We start from the raw sequence: 24,783 nt of genomic DNA, 5'->3' as shown, positions 1-24,783 counted from the left end.
ATAATTTTAAAATCAAATTTTTAAGCCTTAAAACGTCTTAAAGGTCCCATGACATGGTGCTCTTTGGATGCTTTTATATAGACCTTAGTGGTCCCCTAATACCATATCTGAAGTCTCTTTCCACAAATTTAGCCTTGGTGCAAAATTACAGCCACTAGAGCCATTCCCACAATGGGCTTTCCTCAGGACGTGCCATTTCTGTGTCTGTAGCTATTGAGGAGGAGAGGGGGGGCAAGGTGGAGAGTGGGGGTGTGGCCTTGACTAACTGCCACTTTGCTCGTTTGAAAGCCATGATATCTCGCTCCCATGGGTGGGCCAAATTCTCTGGGCGGGCAAAGCAGAGGAAGGGGAGATGACCTTGCTCTTTATGACCTCATAAGGGGCAAGATTCCAGATCGGCCCATCTGAGATTTCCTTTTCTCAAAGGCAGAGCCGGATACCCAGGGCTTGGTTTTAACCTATTGCCATTTCTAGCCACTGGGGGACCATAGGCAGGCTGGGGGAATGCATATTAATGTTAAAATATTTAAAAAAGATACTAAAAAACCATGGGACCTTTTTTAAATTTGCTCAAGTATGTGTTCTAGGTTTCAATTTTCCTAAATCCATGTCGCACTGTACTTTAATAACGTTTAAAGAGTAATCTCTTATGCTCATTGAAATCCTCCCGCAGCACTTTAGATTGTTTGTTTTGTTTATTCTGCGGGGTTGTAGTTTTTTCTTCCGCTTGTCCAAATATTACGGTGTTTAGTGTTTTTAGCCCCCAACTTCTCCTTCCAAGCAGCGCAGCTATGGTTATGTTTAGGATTAAGGTTAGGGTTAGCTGCCTGGAAGGCAACGTTGGAGGGAAAAAACACCATTGAGCAAATATACTTTGCTGTATTATGACTACAAATGAGACCAACATGCATTTTGTATTGCAGCCAGTCAGCTAGGTTTTACATTTAATTTATAATAGTCTTAAACAGGTCTTAAATTTGACTTGGTAAAACTTGCAGAAACCCTGTAGAAGGTTTGTAGGAGCCGTCACCAGGGGATGTAATTAATACAATAAATATAATATTTGATTATTGCAGATTGCAGCATATTTATGACTAATTTGCAAGAACAGGCTAGTTTACTGTGTTCTACAACTGTCTATGAGTTTGATTTATCTATCTGGTGGTGGTGTTGTTAAAGAGAGTAGAGGGACTGTATTAAAACTCAGCAAGACTCTGTTAAGAGCCCGCTGTTCTGCAGCTGGCACTCATTAATTACAATTAGCTGCTGATTAATTGATTGACTGACTACACCCTCCCTGTTCTGTCTAATGGTGCTGCTGGGTGTCCATATGTGTGGAAGTATCAACATGCACTTGCGCAAATGCGCACATGGACACACACAGTCTCATTTTCAGACTGGAAGGCCTGATCCCAGACAGATTTCCTTTGGTCTTTTCTTTCTTCTCGAAGGGATGGAGAGATAAAACAGGAGTAAAAGCAGGTGCGATGTGTCTAGTGTCCGGATGGAAGACATGAGATGGGAAAGAACCAGGGAGTAGGCTGTAATGGGATATGAGCTAGTGAGTTGAAATGAAACAGAAGCCAAGCCTTGAGGCTCTCACAGTCTAGAATGTTTGTGTCTGTGAGAGACCAAAGCTGTGTTTGTCTTTGAAGAACTTAACCTTCTCCAGGGCCAAGATGACCCGGTGTCTGTCCCCCAGGCCAGGCCATATTTCCATCTGTCTTCCTGCTCATCCTTTGTCTTCCTTTGTCTATTGCCATATTTAGTTGCTATGTCAAAAACAACATCCCATGTTCTCCTGCAGTTATTCTCAACTATCTTGAAAGAAAATACCTCATATTTAATCACTTTATTGGAGCAACATCCAGTTAAGATAATTATTCTTTAAATGAACTGATTGGTTAAGAAAGAGAAAAATAAATAAACCTCTTGGAAACAAGATAGTTTGTACATAATGTGTAGTGGGAAAATACTGAATCACAGGGAAGAGGGTCTGGGACTTTGTGAGTATATCGGTTAAATCTAATAGAGGCAAATATATTATGTTTTAGTCCATATGAGCTTACGTTGATAAAAAGAACAAGAAAAGTCTTGTGGTACATTGTAAGGTAACAAATTGAATTTAATTAAACTTTATGGTCAACTTGAAAAAAGTAATAAAATAATAAATTTGGAGTAATGAATTATAATATGAAAATGGTTTGTTGAAGTAGGATGGACAAAATAAATACAATGCATTAAAAATGCCTCAAACTCTACATTAGTTTTTTTTTGCCTTAGTACAAAGGATTTTTTCCCACTCTTACAATTTCCATAGATTTTTAAAGCCATGTTTGGTATGAGGGATTTGTTTTGTGCTGTCAGAGCAGTAAGGAGACGAGTCAGTGGGAGGTGCCGAACATCACCTGGTCCCCTGAGGCTTGTTCCGTCCCTGCTAGTTTAACATCCTCATCATTGCTCTCATCATCTCTCACCACCCCAGGCTACTGGCTGTGTGTTGATGAAAGCATTTGTGCCCTTTTCCAGCAGGACCCCATTGCTCGTCCTGACACTATGTTAGTGACATTGAGTTTTTTGAAAAGCTGCAAAAGACAAACAGGTTATTGCTATGTCACTTTTACTTTTGTTCTAGCTCAACATTGTGTATGTGTACATTGCCGGGATATAGCCTGACATCCGGCACATCTCTCACGACCTCGGATGTCCCATCCCTCTCACTTTCTCTGCTGTCGGGGGGGGCGGGGGTTTGTGAATCATTTAAAGGAATACAAACAGGCAAGAATGTTTTTCCCCTAACCTATAATAGATAGGTGGTGTAACCAGGCCATACACCAGTGCTGTGGCGATAGGTCTGGCAATGCAAACTCCATTCAGTTCTATACAACAAGGGCTGCAGATGCATATGCTAACTATCAAGTCCTATCACTGCCAGTGCAGATTCCCTCTAGTCACAGTAAGCACAGTCACAGAAGCGCACAGTCAAACCTGTGTATAATTAAACAACTGAGTTTCGATTGCCTTTTCAGCAGAGCGAGAGCTACAGCTATGATGATGAAGCATGTTCTCTTAGTCCACGCTGGAGGTGATGTCACTCCATCTGTGTTTGCCAACTACCCGGCCCAGAGCAAATTGTTTTTCTGGCACTGTGCATGTTTGAGTTGCTGTTGTCAGTGCACCATCATGACTCTCTGTGGTTCTGAGTTGTTGACATTAATTATGAGACCTTATTACTGTGTTCCAGTCAAATGAGGAAGTAGTAATTGGGTTTTGCAGATCTGTGGCTTGTGGTTTTGTACCAAGTTTTGGAGGTCTAAAAAATGTGTTCTTTGCAATTGTGTTAATCTTGCTTCTCCGCTGTGTAATCTTTCCTCCACTCCTGTCCTTGCCTTCTTATTAACCCTTTAGTCATTTGAGCTCCCTGTCGTTTTCTCACTAGTCTTCTATCCCTCATCTCATCTTAGACAAACAAAAGGAGACAGTCATTGATCAGAAGAACAAACACCATCATCTACTGAATCAAACACAATGGATCCGCTGTTCTTTGCTTTCTCTTAAAATAAAGTAGTTGTTTGTTTGTGTGTGTTTGTGTACTTTGTTCATATTCAGATGGATGTCAAATTTCGTAAGGTGTTGGGCCACCATGAGGCACCAGATCAACTTTAAAGCTCCTTGGCATAGATTCAACAAGTCTTCAAACTCTACAGGAGAGTTCAAACACCATTCTTCAGAAAGAGTACCACCTCATTTGCTGTTTTAATGGTGGTGGTGGAGAGCGCTGTCTAAAGGCTTCTACACTTTATTGTTAAGTAGTGCTTACAATGTTCCATCGGTCAGTGTATATTCTGGACTGGGGATGTGCTACAAATCTCATTGTCATGTCTTACGATCTCTATTTTGACAACCAAACATTTAACCACATTTCTCACAGGATTAGTAACTTTCACCTGGTCAAGTTAAGTAATTTTAATTTATTATAGCCCAATATCACAAATCAAACATTTGCCTCAAAGTGGCTTTACAATCTGTACAGTATACACCCTCTGTCCTTAGACCCTTGATCTGAATGAGGGAAACACTTTCAGGAATGCACTACTGTTTTTTATTTTATTTCTTAGCATAAAGGGACTACAACTGCATTTCATTGTGCAACCCCGTGTTGTACAATGACAACGAATGAACCGTGAACTTGAACCTTGAACTGGATTGACATTGGAAGACCAGAGCGTGTGATTTACAGCGTTTTTATGCTCATCACGTACATTTGTTCAACGCTCATTTATTTAAGTTTTTCCTTCCTTTCCAATTTGTCAGCTGTCAGATATATGTGCATTTGTGAGACACATGTGGCTTTGTCCAGGAGCTGTTATCAAACAGGAGGTTTTCCTCACTGAATAAGGATCTCAATCTGCTCCACTGCTTGGTATTGCCATGCTTCACCTCTTTTCTTTTCTTACTTCTTTATCTTCACTCTTTACCTCCTCACTGTTTGTCTTACTTCATGTAGAGACTGTGTTTTTTTTTTTTTTTAGACCTCACTTTTTCCTCATCTCTCTCCCTCTCATCTGTGTCCAGTTCTTAGACAGTGAAGCCGGTTGCCCATCTCCATGGTAACAGGATAATGTTCAAGCGGCTTTACCCAGCTCAATGCTCACAGGTTCACCCTCTTATCTCACAGCCACCTCATCAGCCTGTGTGGTGGAAAAGCAACCTCTAAGAGCAGAGAAAGGGTGTCTTCTAAAATTAGACTCTTTTCCAAATACTTTGTCTTAATTACTGTTTGTTCTAAACCTTGTAATTAAGCTTTCTTTTTTGTCAAGTTTGTCAAATGCCAGAGCTACACAGGAGGAGACGTGTTGCAATGGCACCCTATCACTTACATTTCAGTGCTAAAGAAACGCCTGTTTCCTGTTCCTGTTCTGATGCGTATTTGAATGAAGTCCTCTGAATGATGTACAAAGAGAGTTGTGAATTGTGTGGCAGTGTCAGTAATGGAAAGTGTGGCTTGATAGTTAAAAGACCTCAATGGGACTCCTGTCTTTCACTACAAAGAAAATAAAAAAACTAAATAAATACAAGCAATGTGAATGTTTTGTTCTACTATGTACAATCCAGAGAGTAGCCTTGAATAAAATGCTTATATTGTGTTTGCAGCCGTGCATGTGTGTGCATAACGCACATGTGTCTTTGTGTGTGGTTAAACTCTCCACCCAATAATTTGTGCTTCCTTTTGAAGCATAGCCCCAGCCTGTTTTAATTATCATATCTGATAATATATATAGGCCAACGCCCTAATCCGGTGCTGGTTGCTATTGGTATTCACAACAGTAGAAATATAGCATGTGATTACAGCCAATCACCTTCTCAGCAGAGCTAATGATTGGTTGCAGTCTGCCCTTGTCCTTGGCTGTGGCAGCAGCGTACCAGGTGGTGATGGAGCAGGTGAGGATGGACTCAATGATGGCAGAGGAGATGTGCACCATCATTGTCTTGAACAATTGCTTTAGTTGTCGCAGGAAGTACATCCTCTGTTGGGCTTTTTTGAGATCCTGGAGATGATGGAGCCCAGGAAGTGAAAGGGCTCCAGAGTGCTGACTGGGAAGTCACCCAGGGGGATGGGGGCGTTCTAGCAGCTACTAGAAATCCACAACCTTCTCCACGGTCTTTTTTTAGATCCAAGTTGTTCTGACTGCACCAGGTCACCAGGTGGTAAATCTCCCCCTGTAAGCGTTCTCATCCCCACTCAGGGATAAGTGCAAGAGGGGTGGGGTCGTCTTCGAACTTCAGGAGTTTGACGGACAAATGACTGGAGGTGCAGCTGTTAATGTAAAGGGGATATGTGCACTTATGTGTACATGTCAGCAGTGAATCACCATGGGTAATCTTTTGTGTATTTATTTTTGGCCTGCAGCCTTTTGGTTTGTGTTTGTGAAAGAGGACATTAGTGTGGTCATGCACGTGCATCTATGCTATTTTCTCAGCCGTTGCCACATATTTGGTCATACTCAGTCACAGAGGATGTTCTGGTCACTCTTGACCCACATGTCTGTTCCTTAAACACAGACCAATTTCTATGGTGTACAGCGTTGTCTTTAACTAAGGCAACAGTTTTAGGTACAAAAATGACTTGACTTGTGTTGTCAAAATACACTGCTGTGCATCTTTTTATTAACAAAAACATATTGGTGTGTTTGGTTTTCTTCTCTTTACTGGTGAGTAGAGTAGTAGTCTTTAAAGGTGAGTAGATTGTTTGAAAAGGGAAATTGCTCATTCTGAGAGAGGGAGAGTAGAAAAAACAGGAAGACAGACCCAGAGAGGGCACACTCTGCATCCCTGCCACTCCCTGCTCTGTCTAGCTTTTATCATTTGTGTAATTCTGATGAATTATAGATGAGGCTATAGATCGCTGAGCTCAGCTCTGCTCCACTGACCCACTTAAAACACACATGCACACACACACAATTCAAATCTGATCACAACCTCTAGGGAAATGTTGTCATATTTTGAGTCCACTAAAGCCAGAACCAATTCTCGCATTCTCATGTGTGTCAGTCAGTGTCCTACAAATATTTCATTTTTTAATTTTTGCAACAGAATGGAAAATTACTTCTAAACCCCTGAAACAGCATTGGAGGTATGTTTGTTTTTGTTCAAGCAAATTTTGCAGTTGGTTGAAAACCCATTTGAAATCTATATAGCATCAGAAATATGCATCTGCATGCTGACATAGACACGCATCTTTTATGACTTTTTCTAATCTTTACTCATGATCTGTCTTGAAATAATATATAACCACAAGGGCTACACTATTTCCCCCCCTCACTCTTGTCATGTCTTCTGTTCATCTCCTTGACATATCCTCCCTTCCTCCCTGTGTGCCTTAATGTGACTGCCACATTATGTCAGAATTATGTTACATAAAGGGCTTCATGTCTGTTAGTAGGAGGAATGATTAAAAAAAAAGAATGCAATAAAATAAGAAGGGTTATTGACAGGAAACCTGTCAGGAAATGTGCTGTCAAAGATAAATTGTCCATACAGCAGATGACACGTGTAGAATATTTTGTACTCTAGCTCCCCCTCGTGGATTAGAGATGTAGTTGATTTTTAATATTTAAGTTGCCTGTAGTTAGTAGATATTCATTTATTGTTACATTTTGCGTTTTTGTTCTATAATGGTATGATAATCTACACTCATCCCTGGAATAGTTATTCACCAAGCCTTGTACAAGGTTGTTTTTCAACAACCCACACAGTTTGTGTCTCACACGCACTCACATCCACAGACACCATACACCAATTATTCCTTCATGTATGTAGTCTTGTGCATTATATTATGTCTTGTATTATCCTGCTGTCTGCATATATCCTTTTCAGAGTGCATGTGGCGGCGCTTTCACTAGCTGCGGCTCGGAGGCTCTCTAAACTCTCTAAACTGTATTTCGTTGCATTGTACCTGTACATGTGTGATGACAATAAAGTTGAATCTAATCTAATCTAAACAAGCCTTTTATAGTCTTATGGACTGTTACATTTTCATATAATGTAGATGTAGATCTGTTTACCTTCTGTGTTCAGTATGGTGGACAATATGATGCAACAGACATGGAGGTGAGTAGGGAAGGCACTTAGCTTTCACCCAAAGTAGAGCAGAGTCTGATCTGGTTTCAACTCTAATCTTGACTGATGATCATGAGCTCCGTTTTGGAAGTTAGCTTCAGTAAATGAGACAGTTCATTACATTGTTAGATAATCTGAATGGGCAATGAGAGAATGCCCTCTAAGATTTTCATTAGGTAAAAGCTGTCAAGCGCTGATGAAAACTTCCTATTAGCAAAATGCCAATCCTCATTATCTGTCCTCCGGTTGTGAATTCTACTGCTTCATAGTGGCCTATTTCACACAGTGAACTTTTGCTAAAACTTCCCAAACAGTACACAAGACCCCGACTATCCAATAAGTCCATTTAAAAGTGGGTAGCGAGGTCAACTAGGGGCCACAATGGGGTTTGAGTAGAGGGAGCAAGAAAATGGCCAGACCAAATAATCACCAAATAAGGCCAAAAAGGCTGGGATTGTTTGTTCTAGATTCTTCATCTTCCTGCTCATGAATAGGCTGGAAGTTTGTTTGGGCCTGCATACTGCCCCATGGTAGTCTGGGTATTGTACAGCAGTCAGCCAGACAAACTCACACTTTTTGAGCCAGTGCCCTTTCTGTTTCCATGTTGCATAACCAGGATGGGCAGAGTATAAACAAGCAGCTGCAACAAATACCAACCACATACCCGCTTTGCTGTACAAACACACTTTTCCCATACACATACACACTTTTATTACCTGATGAACCCACTCTGTCTCTTACAGTACACTTATTACACCATCACCTGCATTCTTACTCGTACATATGCAAACAAAAAAGATAAACACTCAAGGTTATAACCCAACTAATACTGGATTTTTTTAGGCTTATGCAATATCTTTTTTTTTTTTTTTTTTTTTTACAGTACTGTAGTAGAGTAAGTACTGTAAATAAAAAAAAACAATTGAAGGATCCCTTCATTTTTTAATTGAATAACTGACCACAAAGTGTAAGTGCAGGACATCAACACATCTAATTACCAAAACTACTCATTGGCTAATATATACGCCAACACTGTTATGTCTGCAATAAGCTGATTAGCCTACATAAAGGCACACCTATTTATTGGTCTAGCTCTACTGGGGTAAATTGGCATGCCAATATACATGTACTTCCCAGTGTCATCTCCCTACACTTTATAAAATGCACAGGCAGTCCCCCCAACAAATGTGTTTCATTCACTGGCAAATGTTCCAACATTACACTGTACCTTAGCAAACCCTTATACATTCCAACCTGTAATCAGCTGTACTTATCATAGATCAGCTCTAGGGCTCTTACGCAGACTCTTCTCTTTAGTAGAAAGTAGTTCATGAAAACGGTTGACGTCAAGGTATGTGGATGGTCCAGATTTACCAAAGTTTTTTCCTAGAAAGACATGTTTGTGTTAAGTTGTTCAAATGTCATTCTTCCATTTCCAAATCAGATATCTCCTAATCTTGGCCAATTGATACCACAAGTGGTAAGTTAGAAGATATTTTGTTGTGTATAGTAATTTGGGTAGACAGAAACTTTAAACATACTTATATTTCAATTAATTAATGGCACAGACATACTTACTTCTTTGACCCTGAACTGATTATATTCACTGTTATCTGTCTCCAGACCAGAAATGCAACACATTCTCACTCCCATCTCGTCCGGTCAGGTACCTTTTGTTGTTGTTATTGCACTTGGTCGTCTCCTTTAGCATCATATAACACGTGCCTGGTCGGGACTATTGGCGGCCCTTTTGATCCTGTTAAGATTGTGGGTGGGCTTACGGTTCTGTGACTCGCGCGAATGGGACAGTTGGGTTTAGGAAAAGGTTGTGGGTGGGCTTACGTCTTTCCTGACATGCGGCAATAACAGGACGGTTGAGAACACACGCAGGACACAAACCCTGCTCTCCTGGGTGAAGGTTGTGTGTTTGACCCGTCCACCACCCCGACCAACCTCCCTACGCAGAAAATCTCCCTTACGTACTACTCGCTAAACCCCTTCTAGATGCTGCCCCAGTATGTTCTACACACATGCCGAAGGGTGCCTTTTTTGTCGCATCAGATGTGGACAGCCACTGTCCAAACGTCCATATTTCACACGTTCGGAGTGAGAATGGGTTAGGAAATAAGACTAAGAACACCTAAATGTTTGGGTTTTTATTGACATTTGATTATTGTCCTTCCTGCCTGGCTCTTGTTGATGCTGGTATTGAAGTTGGCTACTAAGATGTTTCACGCTCTCTGACCTCGCCAGTCATAATGGCCCCTGTGTATAAAGTGCCCAGTGGTTTATGTAACTGCTAATAGGGCCATTGATTATACTGGAGCTTAGACTAAGGAGGACTGGACAGCCAGAGTTGGACATGGGGCTTCTTTTCATGCGAGCCCTGAGCCCCGAGTCATGGTTGTCTACTTTCTCAGGCTTGAATTACCCCCAGTCCATGCAGACAAAGCTCTCGCTCTTCTGCCTTTACGTAACCTCTCACACCCCCAAACCATGCCACACCATAACCCATCAAAATTTACGATCACATGGATAGGACTGTGGTGTTGTTGGCACAGCAAAACAATAGTTACAATAATTCTACAATAAGATGCATAATTAATGTATCCTTTGAAAGCCTTATAACATCATGTAGTCCCAATTGTGTTAGCTCTCTAATTAAATTCAAGTTGTATGTTTTACTTTAATTCTATATGGCTATCTGTTTATCAAGCTTACTCAGTTCATCCTCTCTCCAATTCCAGTCCACTTACAGATGTACAGTACCTCTGTTTTCAAACCAGAAATCAAAAAACCCCTGCATGTGAAACATTAGATAGAAGTTTCACTGGCGTAATTTGATACAAGGGTGGCAGCACTGAGTTTTAAAGCAGTAGTATTTTACTAGTATGGAGCTATGAGTGAAGATTGTGTAATTGCTTGCTGTCATAGAAGCAATGGAGTTGCTATATTTTGATAACTAGCTATGAACAAAAATATTAGAAAGTTGAAATCTGCAATAAATGACTCACAAATCACTCACATTAGTGTCTGAATGCTTGCCACTGAACAAGTGGTCAATCCTGAGTTGGTTACTGGTGCATTTTTGCATGAGTGTCTTGTATATTCTGTGTTCCCAGTCATTGTAATAGAAGCTACTGAATAGATTACATGATACTGACCTACTGCTGTGTCATATAACTAGATAAGCATGCCTGCTTTTGGATTGGCCACATACATTACCAGTTAAGCAGGTCATGTCCCCTTAACACATGCGAAAAAAGCATGTGTGTGAGTGTGAAAAAAATTTCACTTTTTTTTTCCACAATTTCATTTATCAAATAGGTCATTGTTTTGTCTGCAAGGCACATCTGTCTCAAACCCATTAAATGAGTTCCCACAAAAGGATCTTTACGGTGTTTTTTAACTGAACCCATAAGCACGAATATACTAAATACAAATATAAAAATCTATTGTAAACGCTCCAAGTTAACTAATTGCCAGTTTCCTTCACATGTTCTGGAAACTGAGACAAAACTCCAATCCCAGATGTGTTTCTGTAGAAAATATATACGTTCAACATTGATGTTAAGTGGAGAATAAAACAAACAACATGGCGTCTAATGAAAAATGATGCACACAGTCTTTGGGCAGTCAGTATTGAAATACACACTTACTCCAAATCTCATCCAAGTAGTGTAAGTAAACGCCCACCTCCATCCCACCACCTCTCCTCTTTGAATTTGTCATTGCGGAGCCACTCTGCTATTTCAGAAATGTTAAGGCATGCTAACAGTCCTGTCCTGAGTCACCCTGAAAGCTTGGGTATTCCTGGAGTGTCAGGAACTGCTGGAGGCCACATATCCTCCATAGGGGACTTCAGACCTCAGGCTAGAATGACACTGAGCGCAGGGCAAAGAATGAATCATGTCTGAAAGGAACCTATTAGACTTAACAGTGTGGATTTCCCCTAAGTGACTTATGATTGACAGTTAAGCCATTTAACAAAAACAACAACAACCTTATGACAATTTCAACTTTTATTAGCCCAAGTAAGATTTACATGTACTTATGGTTCCAGTTTAGAAACAAGTTCACTTGCTGTTCTTAAGTTCAAACTTGGCCTTGTTATTCCTAAGTGGCAAATTACCAATCACTAAATTAAAAAGGGTTACACCACACAAACTAGTTCTTACATAGATATTATTTGTTAGTAAGTATTTACTATTACTAACTGCCATGTGCAACTAGCTAAATAAACTAGCTTGCTAACGTTAGCTTTGCTGATATTGTCAACATATCGGTCTTGAGATTGAAATTCTGTTTAATATTGATGTGAACTGGGAAGACTAGGATTACACATGTCACAAAAAACAAAATGTACGTCCTCCATATTACAAAACATTGCGGCCAACACTAAAGTAAGTTAGATGTTAGCGTTATATTTTAAATATTCCTCTTTTAATTAGAAATACACATCATTCTCCATCCATGCATATATAAATAAAACAAAGTCATACCTACCTAAACCTACAAATAAATGATTGGTCGGTATGTTTAATATACTGTTTTGCAATAGAAGCTTCTAAACTAAAGAAAAACAGACATTTTGTTAAAATTGTTTAATTTCAGTGGTGGAATCTGATTTAGAAAATCACTAGTGTGACACTAGCCAGTAGCTACCAAGGTCTTAGGAAGGACCTTACAAATAACTGGTGTAACCCAATGGGTGGGTGTGTGAGGCCGCTTTCATAAATTACATAATAAAGACAGTGAAATGTATAAATGTTTGTCAATGGAAAGTGTTAAAAGTGAACGGAAAAAAGGGAAATATAGCTTTCATGTTATTCACCTTTGTAATAAATGTTTTTTTTGTTTTTTTGCATTGACTGTGCTCTAAACCGATGCTGCCATGTGTTGTATTGTACTGGGGTCAAACACACATGTCACACACATGCCCTCCCATTTGAGAAAGTTAGGTTTGTTCTTATATAAGCAGCCTTTTCCCTAAATCCCACCCTCTCTTTTCCAGTTGCTTAAGTCCTCCTGCTCTCTCATTAAAGCCTGTATTCATTCTCTCCTCTCCCCCTCCATCCCGTCGGCTTCTGCACAGAAGTCTTTGGTTGCCCTTGTCCTGCCTTACCCCCTATGCTCCCTGCTTTCCCCTTTCTCCCTAATTGGTTTGTACACTTTTGGAAGTGATGGCTCCCAAACAACAAGATTTTATTATGGAGAACAATGCGCCTAAGCTTATTAGATGTGATTCATTATGTGTTTTTAATGCAGACTGTTAACCCCTGAGTTGTGATAGTGACCATACAAATATCCATTGAATTGTAGTTGAATATGTACAAAAATAGGAGTATAAGAGATAAAACAAAGGTTTTATACTACCTGTACAAATAAGATAAATCTAAAGTGACAACTTTCCTACCATTAATAGTGCCTATGAATTGTTTCCTGCGAACATAATTAAGCATATGGAGTAAAAGTTATCACCATGCTGTTGCTGTGAAATTGCAATAGAATATTACCAACGCAGTGTTAAAGCAATTCTCGTCAGTGGATAAGTAGCGCAGTGACGCTGCCATAGGCTATAGTCATGTGTGCACACGTATACACAGTTTTGAATAGCAGCTTTGTAATCATCATATGACCGTGTAATCTGTGTAAACCAGGACTTTCTTCGGTGCAGGTGTTTTTTCTCTACATTAAACCAAAACTGTCCAATCCTTTGCATCTTTGTATTTCACACTTACAATGTATGTAAAAAAAAAAATGCCTCTTTAAGCACAAATAAGGTCTTTTTGTGAGTGTAGGTTGGCAGAAACATTTGGTATAGCCCTGTTTGTTAGCGCACACATGCAGTGGTTCATTACAGCATGATAACCCAGGAAACTGATTGGTTGCGACAATCATACTGTGTAATAATTAAAAGGCGGGAGAGGAAGATTTTTCTCTCTTTCTTTATGCCTGAGTTAGCCCCTGTTTTGGAGCTGAGCTGGCCTAGAAACTCCAACAGAAGAAAAGCCCCCCCACCACCCACCCCACCCGCTTCACAAAGCTTTCTCACAACCCCTCTTTCCTTAGCTGCCTCTCTCGCTCCGTCTCAGTGACAGCTCCTGGTGGGTTTTTTTTTTTGGTGTCTGCTCCCTCGCTCGCCTCACATCCGTCCTCTGGGCCTCTGCCTCTCTTTTCACCCTCTGAGGATTTTATCCCCAATGGACGCTTTGAACACTTAACTTCACAGTAAACTCTTCCTTCTTTTAACCATTCAACCCTGCAAGTCTTCATCTGATTAACCTCCTCTGCTCTGTCACCCCAAACCCACATGAGACGGACCCTTTGCTCCAGAGGAGTCCTTGTTCTCCCGCGAATGCGCGCTGTCTGTGGGAGTCATGCTTATCGAAGCGCATATATGTGTGAGCCTATGGAGCATAGGCTCTCTGCCGGTTGCTGTGTACTGCGAAGCGTGTGTTGGCACTGAAGCGTGGTCATGGGCTTTGAGGAGCGACTGGTCTGTGAAACAGCAGCACAACACTCCCTAGACTCTACGGCTATCAATAGTCACGGTTCATTGCTGGAGGTACCAGGCACTCTATGAATTCTGGATATTTAATCGAGCCAACACTAATTCCTAAGAGTCTCTACTTCCTTGTTGTCAATTAGAGTTTTTGTCCGGTGGACTCTGAGTCAAGTGGACTTTGTTTGAGAGAACTGTCCTGAGTGATGAGTGCTCTCCTAGGGCCACGCTCTCCCCCTCTCACCCGGCGGTGATCATCTGCCGAGGGACACTAAAACCGAAAGACAGACCAAACAAACGTCCAGTCCAGGCCGTGTGCATGCATCTCTCCGCCATGGAGGTCATCCTCAACCTGGTAACTGCTGACACCTCTCCACTTCCTACTCCCACCACTGTGAGTCTCCACCTGTAAATAGTATGTTTTTTAGATTTTGACTCATTTAATTCACTTCCTTAATGTTTCAAGCCATGTCATGATTCCAGTACATGTTTACATTGCTATGGTGTTTATACGGCTACTCACATTAAAATGAGTATGTTATGTGTCCTGTGTCTAAATAGGAATTTGTGTTGAAAGCATAGAAGGTGTTTCAGAACTCACCCGCAAAGTCTGGGTGGAGACCAAACTCTTGGTGTGTGGAGGATTTTGTCTTGATATCTTAGGGATTGAAAGTCTTTGTTGTGATAGTGGGGCCCTATAAAAGCCTCTGTTTTTTTTCTCTTTCTCCTCCGACCTGCACTCTCAGCTGATGTGTTTCTTTCTCTTGGTTGTGAACATGAAAGGCTTTTCTCACACCCTCTGAATTGCACTGGCAGGCATTGGCTGTTTGTGTGTGTGTGTGTGCCTGTCTGTTGTGCATGGTTGTTAGCAGATTGTGTTTGGTTTTGTGCTAATTTTATGAGTGAATGTGTTGAGTAAACTGCCTCTTGTCCAGCAAAACATGGAGTTATGTAATTTTCCATATCTGGTGAATGGGTTCATTGTTGCCACATTGGATAAACTTAAAGGAAACACAAAGCGGATTTCTATTAGAAACATCTCTTTTGTGTCACTTTTAGCACTGCTTAATGTGGCATGCCTGGATGGGAACTGAAACCATGAGGAAATTAAAAGGAGATGGTAGAAAAAAAGGATTAGTGTTAAATATAGTACAGATTTGTTGCATGTGCTGATGTTTTTGATAACTATCAGTAACTAATTGCAGCTACACACTCCATGGACCCGCATGCACTTCATTGCATGCTCATCTCTGCATTACAACAACAACTAAAGAGTTCAGGCACAAACTCATACAAATGTATCTGTTTCATAAAAGAAATCAGGGTCACTGTGTCATATCGTTTCTATGGCGACCACTTTTTTGATGGACTCCAGGGTTAAAGATCAAACCAACTAATCAGGAGTGTGAAGTTCAGTCAGTCAGAGTTGATTGGCTTTGAGGCCTGGTGAGTGATAAGGTCAGGAAGATCCAAGTGGTATAAATGGAGGGAAGGCAGCTGTAAAATTCAAAATGACTGTTTACACAGCACTAAGCGTACATCTAAAAACCTTGATTCTTCAATCCATCATGGATACAAGGTCCCGTTGCTCATGGATATTGGACTCCGTAGATAAGCAAGGTTGGAGAACCAACCTTTAACCGCTAATACTCTGATGTGCTGTGACAAATCAGTGCTGTACCTTTTCCATACTTCAAAGAATGCTGCAGTAGGAGAGGTGTAGAGCAGAACAGTACAGTATCCTGGTCATGCATCTTGGCACACACACAAGCTGGCATCACAGGAATGCGAAGCATAACAACCAACAAGGTACTGTACGTTTGCACTCAAATACAAATAGAAACTTGACCTTGACCATAGATAACAGTTTTTTGTGTAAAAGAAAATAGAAAGGGTAACTAACTAGACCGAAATGCTTGTATTCAAAACAATCAAAGCTCGGCTCACTGCTGTGGTTTATGATTGCCATGTTTACAGTACATGCTGTATTAAAGACAACTAAATAAGCTATAAGTTTAAAACATAAATATTATGAGGGGTTTGTGTCATTTTTCAACATGTGGTATACAAATTCTTCATCTTTAAAAAAAAAGGTAAGCAGCAGTCGATGGAAAAGGGGTTCAGCTTCCACTCGCCCTGACCTGGTCAGACTGTCTGTTTCCACTCTTTAGCTATCAGAACATCTTGACCTTTAATGAACCTGAACTCACATGAGTTATCTTACAAAACAACAAGCATGTTAAACATGACTCAGAGGAGTAGAAAACAAGATGGCAGAGGCGCCCTGCTGGCTCACCTGGTGGAGCATGTGCCCCATGTACCAAGGCTCAGTCCTTACCGCAGCGGCCCTGGTACCAAAAAGGGTCTTATGACAGCATCAGTCCATTTTCTGCTCTATGATATACATTGAGCAGGCAAGGAATTTGAAGCATACAGAATGTGTAGCTGTGAGAGAGAGAGAGAGAGATTGAGATGGGCCAGTACAAGATGTTCTTGTTGCATGTATCTAATTATGTTTGATGCATATCTAACAACATTAGCCTAGGAAGCTTTCTGAATGCCTGTGTGTATAAGACGTATGGCCGGAGGTCTGAGAGTTTAGGTTTGGCTGGGCTTTTCCCAGGCCTTTAGGGGATCTAAGGTAAGTCAGGGTTGCTTATTCACAGCTCTAAACAGCTTTACTTGGATAAGAGGCTGTTGCGCAACTTGGACCCAGTTTAGGAAGAGGGTGGACTATGAACAGACTCCTTCCTCTGTGTGGGTATGCAAGAAGCCATAGGGCAGGGGGCAGGTCCATGCAAAACCTTTTTGTCTTTTTTTGTCTTTTTTTTTTTTTTTACTGATAAAGTCTAATCACAGTGGGATCAGGCAGCCCCCCAATTACAGAGACACACACACACACACACACACACACTCAGCTTCCCTCATTAAGCAACAAGCTCCAGTGATGCAGTGCCTATCGCTTCTTGCTTCAGTGGCTCAGCACATCCACATGTTTGGTTCTGTTAACCCTGGGAAATTAGCCTAATCATTCAGCGCACCATCTTTAATTACATGCGTGATTAGTCACAGAAAAACTTGACCATTTGGGGATGACACTGATTGTACAGACAATCTGTTCAGTAACTGGAACTATCTGCATCAGAAAGCTGGGGATCAAGCATTGCTTTGCTGTGTGTGGGAACATGACAGTATGAGTCTGTATAAAAAATTAGACAGTCACAGAGAATATGAGCTGTCTGTAGAGCTGTGAAAGAGGGTACGCTCTTGTAAACGGCTGTTTGGTTCCTTCAAATACAGTACAGAAGAACTCTGCTGATGGATCAATGACCAATAACAGGCTGTTGATTTATTACCAGTGCGTACAGATCTTTAGGTCTTCTTATCATAGTGTCTAAAACCACTATCTACTCTGTATTCCACAGTACTCCAGTCCAAAGGGTTTAGCAGAATTGTCCTTTGCCCTTTTTATCTATGGTATATCTTTAGTCAGAGGGCACATATTTAATTATTCAGATAATGTAGTCCTCTGTAAGACTATAGAGCAAACTGGGAAATCTTCACATTTTAACCCAATGAAATGCTCATATGGATTAAATAAGAACTTCAATCATGCTCGCCCGCATAAAGCTATTAATACTTTTTTGTTTACAGTCGAGAACAGACCACGTGCCGTTCTGATACGTCACCTCTTAGTTCTCTACTGTGCCAGCCCAGCAGGCTGTTCTGTTTCTCTGATTTATTTGATCACCTTGGCTGCCCGTCAAGGGGATTTAGTCATGATTAGACTTACTGTACACAACGGTTGTTAGGTCAGTGGACTCATGATGTGGTCTTTCTATTTAACACTGTTGTACAGTAATCCACCTTTTTGTGATCATCTTTTTTTCTTATTTAAAGAGCCAAACAATAATACAATATATTGGTTGAGATGACAACATATGATTGCGATGAAATGTTTCACTCTAAAAGAAAGAGGAAATACTGGAAGGAGCGAGAATAATGAAAAACAATTTCATTGTGAAGCCAAATCACCTAAACATTGTAAATGACTTGCCAAAGTTTTCCTTGTGCTCAAAGGAATGTGTGTGTGTGTGTGTGTGTGTGTGTGTGTGTGTGTGTGTGTGTGTGTGTGTGTGTGTGTGTGTGTGTGTGTGTGTGTGTGTGCTTGCGTGCGTGTTTGGAGGGATGTCAAACTGGTTTTTCTTGCCCTCTAGAGCTACTCTGTTTTTGCTGACACAAACTGAGAGATTCACATCTGGGCCCACACCCTCAATCTGCTCTGTAGCCTCTTGTTCAACTCAATTTCACTTCACATATTAACACTGATGGCAAAACGTTTGCCACCCTTGCCAGTAATCATTTAAAACATTAATCTCCAATATACTGTAAAAAAAAAAAAAAATTATATACTAAGAAACTGTCTCATTTTTGTGGTGTAGATTCGAGATACTGATCACCAAGTGTTTTCTGTTGCTCATTCTTCTATGTAATTTATTCATTTATTTGTTGGCAACAATGAGCTCAGTTACTGTGTGAATGACATCCCCATGTTATAATTCCCTAGTTGAAATTCCTGTACCCCATGATTATCATTTAAGCATTTATGTGTAAGTAGCAGTCTACTGTTGTAATTGGTTAAGTTAGAGCTAATCTAAACAATTGTATATGTTAATCTACACATTGTGCATCATATGTTATAAACAGATCACGTATTGTGTATGCATGTATCTTAGTTTGAAAGGTTAGTAATAACTACAGCTGTCGAATAGATTTAGTGGAGTAAAAAAGGTGCATTTCCTTCTGAATATCAAGTAACAAGTAGCATGAATAGAAAAACTCAAATACAAGTACCTCAGGTACTTGAATCAATGTAACTACTATTGAAATTCTAACATAGTAATTGTGGTACCCTGGTAAGTATTCCTGTTGTTCTGTGGATGTTGTAAGTCAATCAGTAAATCTTTTACAGTAACAGAAAGTCCCTGACTAAGGAGCTATTTCTGCTCTTGGTGAGGATGATTGACGGCTGCCTGCCGTATAACTCAATGGGTGATGTCATCTTTCAGCTGGCAGGGGAGGGGGCGGGGCTTCCCGCTCTGCCCTGTTGGGTGAGCTTTAACTTTCACAACAAGCCCGGCGAGTTGGAGCGACAGCCGTGCCCGGCGAAACTTAAAAGTACCGGCGCGGATTTAGCTGTTTAACTTCAACAAAGTGCCTGACACATTGATGAAAATACAGAGCTCGCCTTCACTTTTGGGGAAAAATGCACTGGGAACAATTTTTCCGTTTGACGAATGGAAAGGTGAGCCGCTTTCTGCGCGTGTTAAAGTCGGTTCTGTGACAGAAGATGATTTCTCTAAAAGAGTTAGTTTGGGGTAGTTTCTGTGTACTTTTATTCATTTTGTCAGAAATAAAGCTTTGTATGGGGTTTTGCTTTCTACCGGAGACGCTGTGGTTTGTGATGATCTGGGGTGCCTGTCATCATTAGTCATGCTGTTGGGCACGCAGGTGAGTGTGTGGGTGCTTTGTCTTTACCTGTTAGTGGTAATGATGACAAGCCTTTTCAGAGGCTGAGTGCTGGATGTCTGCTCTAACTCTTTCCCTGGTCCTCCCTGGCCTTTTGTTTTTCTGGGTGGCTGTTGCGCCTCCAAGGTGTGCTGTCAGGGTCAGCTGTGTAATTTATGTACATGCATGCCTGCGTGATTAGCTCCAGCAGCATCCCAGTGTTCTGTGTGTTCTTCCCTTGAGGCGTTGTAGGAAATGAATCACATTGGCTCTTGGCTGTCTGTGACTGAAGGTGCTACTAGGCTACTAGGTAAATCATCTTTTCAGGTAGAGTTAATATAGTTTTTAAAAAATGTTCAACAAATGCCTTGTTTGACAAAATACGGTCAGTGTTTGAACTAAACAGACAAATAATTCTTAAACTGTCAAACTGTTGTGAGCAAAAATCTAATCTGCTGTCAATCTTGTCCTATATTGTCGCACTCTGAACAAACAAAAACAGAGATTTAGAGCAGCAACAATTAATCGATTAGTTGTCAACTATTAATTAATCAGCAACTATTTTATACTCAATTAAGTGGTTTGTTTTTTTATATTTTTACCAAAAAAGGAAAACATCTGATTCTGGCTTCTTAAATGACAATATTTTCCTGTTTCTTAACTCCTCTGTGACCGTAAACTGAATAGCTTGGGACAAGAGGACGTCATTTTGGGCTTAGGAAAACACTGATCAATATTTTTCACAATTTTCTGACATTTTATAGATCAGAAAAATAATTGATTAATCGAGAAAAATAATTGACAGGCTATTAAATAATATATAATTTTTTTCTGCGTTAGTTGCAGCCCTACAGAGATTAGGCTGATACTCCTTTCACTCGGTTCTTGCCTGTTTTACAAAATAAAAGGAGACTTGGATTCACACTTTGAAATCCTATAGTTTTCTATGGATCATTTTTTTCTTCTACTTTCTTTTCTTTGTAAATGAATGAAAACATAATATCTTTCATCTTCCTCTTTAGACAAACTGACCGCGAGTGGCCGTCTCAATTTGCCCTCCTCCCTGATGACTGGCTGCAGAAATGCAGAAGCCTCTATTTGTAGTGTGTGTCAGCAAAAGGAATAAGAACTCTCAATATGCAACTCACACTTTTTTCACCCCCCCCCCCCCCCTCTCTTTTATTTTCCTCTTTAATCCCTCCTTTCCTTTCCTTTACCTACCCCAATCTCCCTCTCTTCTTTTCACTGTCAGATTGAGCGGCTGGAGGTGAGCGGGCTGGGACAAACCCCCCTGGCTGTTTCATGCGGCGCAGACTGTTCATTCCCTGGAAGTGACGATGGCACCCCAGACCCTCAGCGCACAAAGCAAGCAATCGCCCAGCTGCAGCAGAAAATCCTTAAACTCACAGAGCAAATTAAGATCGAGCAGACAGCCAGGGATGACAACGTTGCAGAGTACCTCAAACTAGCCAACAATGCTGACAAACAGCAAAGCACACGCATCAAACAGGTGAAATTAGAAGTTGTTGCACTTTACTAAACTATTAATTTGTATAAATCGATAAGACACATTGATCTAGGGGACTAATTGTTTTATATTTTTAATTTATGTATAGGGAGAGAACTTACTAAATAAATTGAAGTGGAGTGGGTTATTGCAGTGTAATGTGTATTCCCCTTACTAATAGAAGCCTGTTTGTGGCTGTCAGGTTTTTGAGAAAAAAAACCAGAAGTCGGCGCAGACCATCCAGCAGCTGCAAAGGAAACTGGAGCACTACCACCGGAAGCTGCGGGAAGTGGAGCACAACGGTATCCCACGCCAGCCCAAGGATGTTCTGCGGGACATGCAGCAGGGCCTGAAGGATGTTGGAGCCAAAGTCACAGGCTTCAGTGAAGGCGTGGTGGACAGCGTGAAGGGAGGCCTCTCCAGCTTCTCCCAGGCCACCCATTCTGCTGCTGGGGCCGTCGTCTCCAAACCTCGTGAGATTGCGTCGCTGATTCGTAACAAATTCGGCAGCGCTGATAACATCCCCTCTCTTAAAGACTCTCTTGACGACCCCTCAGTTGAAGAAGGTGTGACTGGGGCTGGCGGACGTTCACTGGGCAGCGTTGGGCATCACCTCCAGCCCAGTCCTAGGTATGGTAGTGAGGATGACTGCTCTAGTGCTACATCAGGCTCAGCGGGGGCCAACAGCACCACAGGTGCCCCCGGAGGTCCCCCAAGTTCCAAGGGCAACACACTGGAGAGGAGTCAGAGCTCCAGTCTGGACATGCTACTGCAGGAGATGCAGGAGCTGAGGGAAGGCCAGGCAAGGCTGGAGGAGAGCCTTGATGGTTTGAAGAGCCACTATCAGAGGGACTACACAGTTGTTATGCAAGCACTTCAAGAGGAACGCTTCAGGTACAGAGAGCAAAGGGGAAACACGATCGCATGTATCATACATTCCAAAACAGGTTACTGTTATGCACAAGAAATCCCCTACAATTCTTACAGTGTGTAATCAGGAAGAGCTATATTTTTTGGAAACATACTTCTAAATACTATCCTGATCATTCATTATGCTGTGTTGCTGTTGACATCTCTCAGAGACATCTCTCGGGAGAGCTTTTATCTTAGCAAGTACACAATGTAGATAAAAACATAACTTGCACCTAGACCTTGTCTTTATACCTGGGCATCAAAGTACATGTGCCATTGTCGCATGCATTATGCAGATGTTGAGTGGAAATCTTATTATTTGCTATGACTCCCCATAACCAGTACTATTACAATGTCTAACTCTGTTGCCTGAACAAGTTGCCCTAACAATTAGACTGAAATGTATATTCAGATGTGACGAGCTTCAAAGGGCTGCAGAATATGATCTAAAATCTATATCGCGATTAATTGTACATTACACCACGAGAACGATAATTTAAAAAAATAAGTGATTTGTTTATTTTTTGTTTTTTCCTCATAGTTCATTGTCAAGGTTTGTACTGTAAATAGCCTTAAATATTGAAGGTTAGATATTTATTTCGTGATTTTAAAGTAATTGAAGGAAACACACAAAGCGGGAACTATTATGGCTATTTATTGAAAATGTACACAATTGAGATGAAGGCACACATTGCTTGAAATGAAAATGTCTTGTAAAAAAAGTCACATTTCAGTTTTATAAAAATCGAAATGATCGCCATGGGAAAGAAATTTATCTAACAGCTTCAGATTTTCAAAGTCGATACATTTTCGATCATGTCAGTTTTTTTTTGTTTTGAGACAGCAGTTGAGAATTTCACAAAAGTGACAGACACACCGGCACAATTCACAAGTGTCATCTAAGTACAAAGGTCTTTGGTGTTATTTCAGCCCTTGTCCCTGCTCTGCATATCTCGTGTTTAGACGCCGACGTCTAGGTGCATCTTTTGTTTTGGTTTGTCTGTGGGCAGTTGGCCGTAAGAAACCCCCTCACATTCCTCCAGAATGTTCTGACAAGAGGGCACAAAGATTAAGAGGGCAGGACAATGGAAAGGAAGGGAGATAGAGTGAGCTGCTTACATAGTAAAAAAAACACGAGCATTTTTCTCCCTAAAATGTCCATCAGAGTCAAGAACAGTCTGTGTTTGTCCTCTAAGACCAAAATAATACCGAGCAGAACAGAATGACCACTAAGGATCTCTTTTCAGCCCGCCTCTGGGGAATAATCAATCAAAAACCAGTCTTGTTGCTAAATATTTTCTCAGGGACTGAATCCATCTCTTGCATAACTAAGAAATGCCTACTATTTGACTATCTAAACTAATAACGAGTAATTAGTTTGTGATCAATGTAGCACTGAATCGATTAACCTATCAACAGAAAACTAATCAACAACAATTCTGATACTCTATTAATTACATATTTTTTTGAATACTTGTTGGGTTTCATAGTCTTCTATAATAGTAATTATAGAAGACTAGGCTAATGTTTATTCTTGTGCTATGTTGTCCTTCCAATTTTATGTGCCTGCCAAAATGAGCAGCAGTATTAGCTCCCTCTCCTCTTGCTGGGTACCTCCCATTGGTCATTCTCATACTGCTGACTCGCTGTGATTGGCCAGCTGGATCAGCAGATGAGTAAGCGTGCCCTAATCTTGTCAGGGCAAGTCATTAGTTCAGTCAGGTGTTATGTGGTCAGATGCCTTCAGGGTCGGTTTCTACTAATTCCTGCATGTGTTTCTTTAGTCTAAGCTAACTCTGCCCCAGACTCTGACGCGTGTGCTTGTGAGTTCAGGTGTGAACGTCTGGAGGAGCAGCTGAACGACCTGACAGAGCTTCACCAGAATGAGATCCTTAACCTCAAACAGGAGCTGGCCAGCATGGAGGAGAAGATCGCCTACCAGTCCTATGAGAGAGCCAGAGACATACAGGTCTGTCTGCCAGGTTAACGTCCACAAGCACACCGCCCATGTCAGAAATAAATTAACGGCTACAAAAATCAGATTAGTTGAAATTACATTTTTCACGTCTCTCGTTGTACTTAAAATTGGCTGTTTAAAATGCAGTCTGTTCTACAAATGAGCTGTCAGAAAGGGATGATTAGACTTTTAAGAGGATAAAGCAAAATGTTCAATTAAATGACAAGTTCTGGTCCTCACTTCTGAGCGATGAGCCATTGAAAGCCATTACAGAATACCTAATAAACACACAAGTAACTGTATTAGATTTTGATATGCATACAGCAATGCACTACATTTTTGCACTTACTCATAAAGATACTTGTGTTGATATAATCGTCATTTTACTAAAGAAATAAGCCACTCACAATAATTTCATAAAAAGTTATTTAGGTTTTGTCCATATTTAATAGGTTTTATTCAGAATACCCTTGTCAGAAGTCTGTTCTCACAGCGATGCTTTTGTGCTCATAATGTCACTTAATGCTCTTGTCACTAATCCTTGCTCCCTGGCCCGTCACCCAATCGTATGCTCTCAACCTCTTAGCAGCACACGCAACAGCTGCTACTGAATATAGCCACATAGCTCCTGTTAACTAGAGCAACATCAAAGAAATTCTGAACTAGCTTTAGAATAGGAGTGACAAAATGTCATTTCCCAATGAAAATTGTTTGAGTTTTAATCATTTAAATGATGTCAAAATGTCTTATTTATGTAGTATTCTGTAAATATTC

General features: G+C 40.8%; 1 protein-coding gene and 1 long non-coding RNA gene across 18 annotated transcripts in view; one reads left to right on the top strand and one right to left on the bottom strand.

The window, feature by feature from the left end:
• Positions 1-24,783, top strand: part of tmcc1a (transmembrane and coiled-coil domain family 1a) — a 43,428-nt gene that overhangs the window by 16,712 nt on the left and 1,933 nt on the right. For 13 of the 17 annotated variants that reach the window (XM_032520529.1, XM_032520536.1, XM_032520528.1 and 10 more), the window contains 3 exons: positions 20,886-21,143; positions 21,343-22,034; positions 23,886-24,021. In XM_032520529.1, coding sequence (XP_032376420.1) covers positions 20,886-21,143; positions 21,343-22,034; positions 23,886-24,021 — 1,086 coding nt within the window. Of the gene's footprint in view, positions 1-13,657; positions 14,520-19,246; positions 19,431-19,873; positions 19,961-20,885; positions 21,144-21,342; positions 22,035-23,885; positions 24,022-24,783 lie in introns of those variants that run through there. The other 4 variants (XM_032520534.1, XM_032520530.1, XM_032520532.1 and 1 more) reach the window with 4 other exon arrangements.
• LOC116692331 (uncharacterized) lies at positions 13,308-14,945 on the bottom strand. Its single transcript, XR_004332683.1, has 2 exons — positions 14,727-14,945; positions 13,308-14,531 (listed from the first exon to the last, which is right to left on the bottom strand). It is a non-coding gene; the product is annotated as an uncharacterized LOC116692331 (long non-coding RNA).

The sequence above is a fragment of the Etheostoma spectabile genome, chromosome 7 (assembly GCF_008692095.1).
Source record: "Etheostoma spectabile isolate EspeVRDwgs_2016 chromosome 7, UIUC_Espe_1.0, whole genome shotgun sequence".
NCBI lineage: Eukaryota > Metazoa > Chordata > Actinopteri > Perciformes > Percidae > Etheostoma > Etheostoma spectabile.
This window is presented reverse-complemented; position numbering and strand designations above follow the sequence as displayed.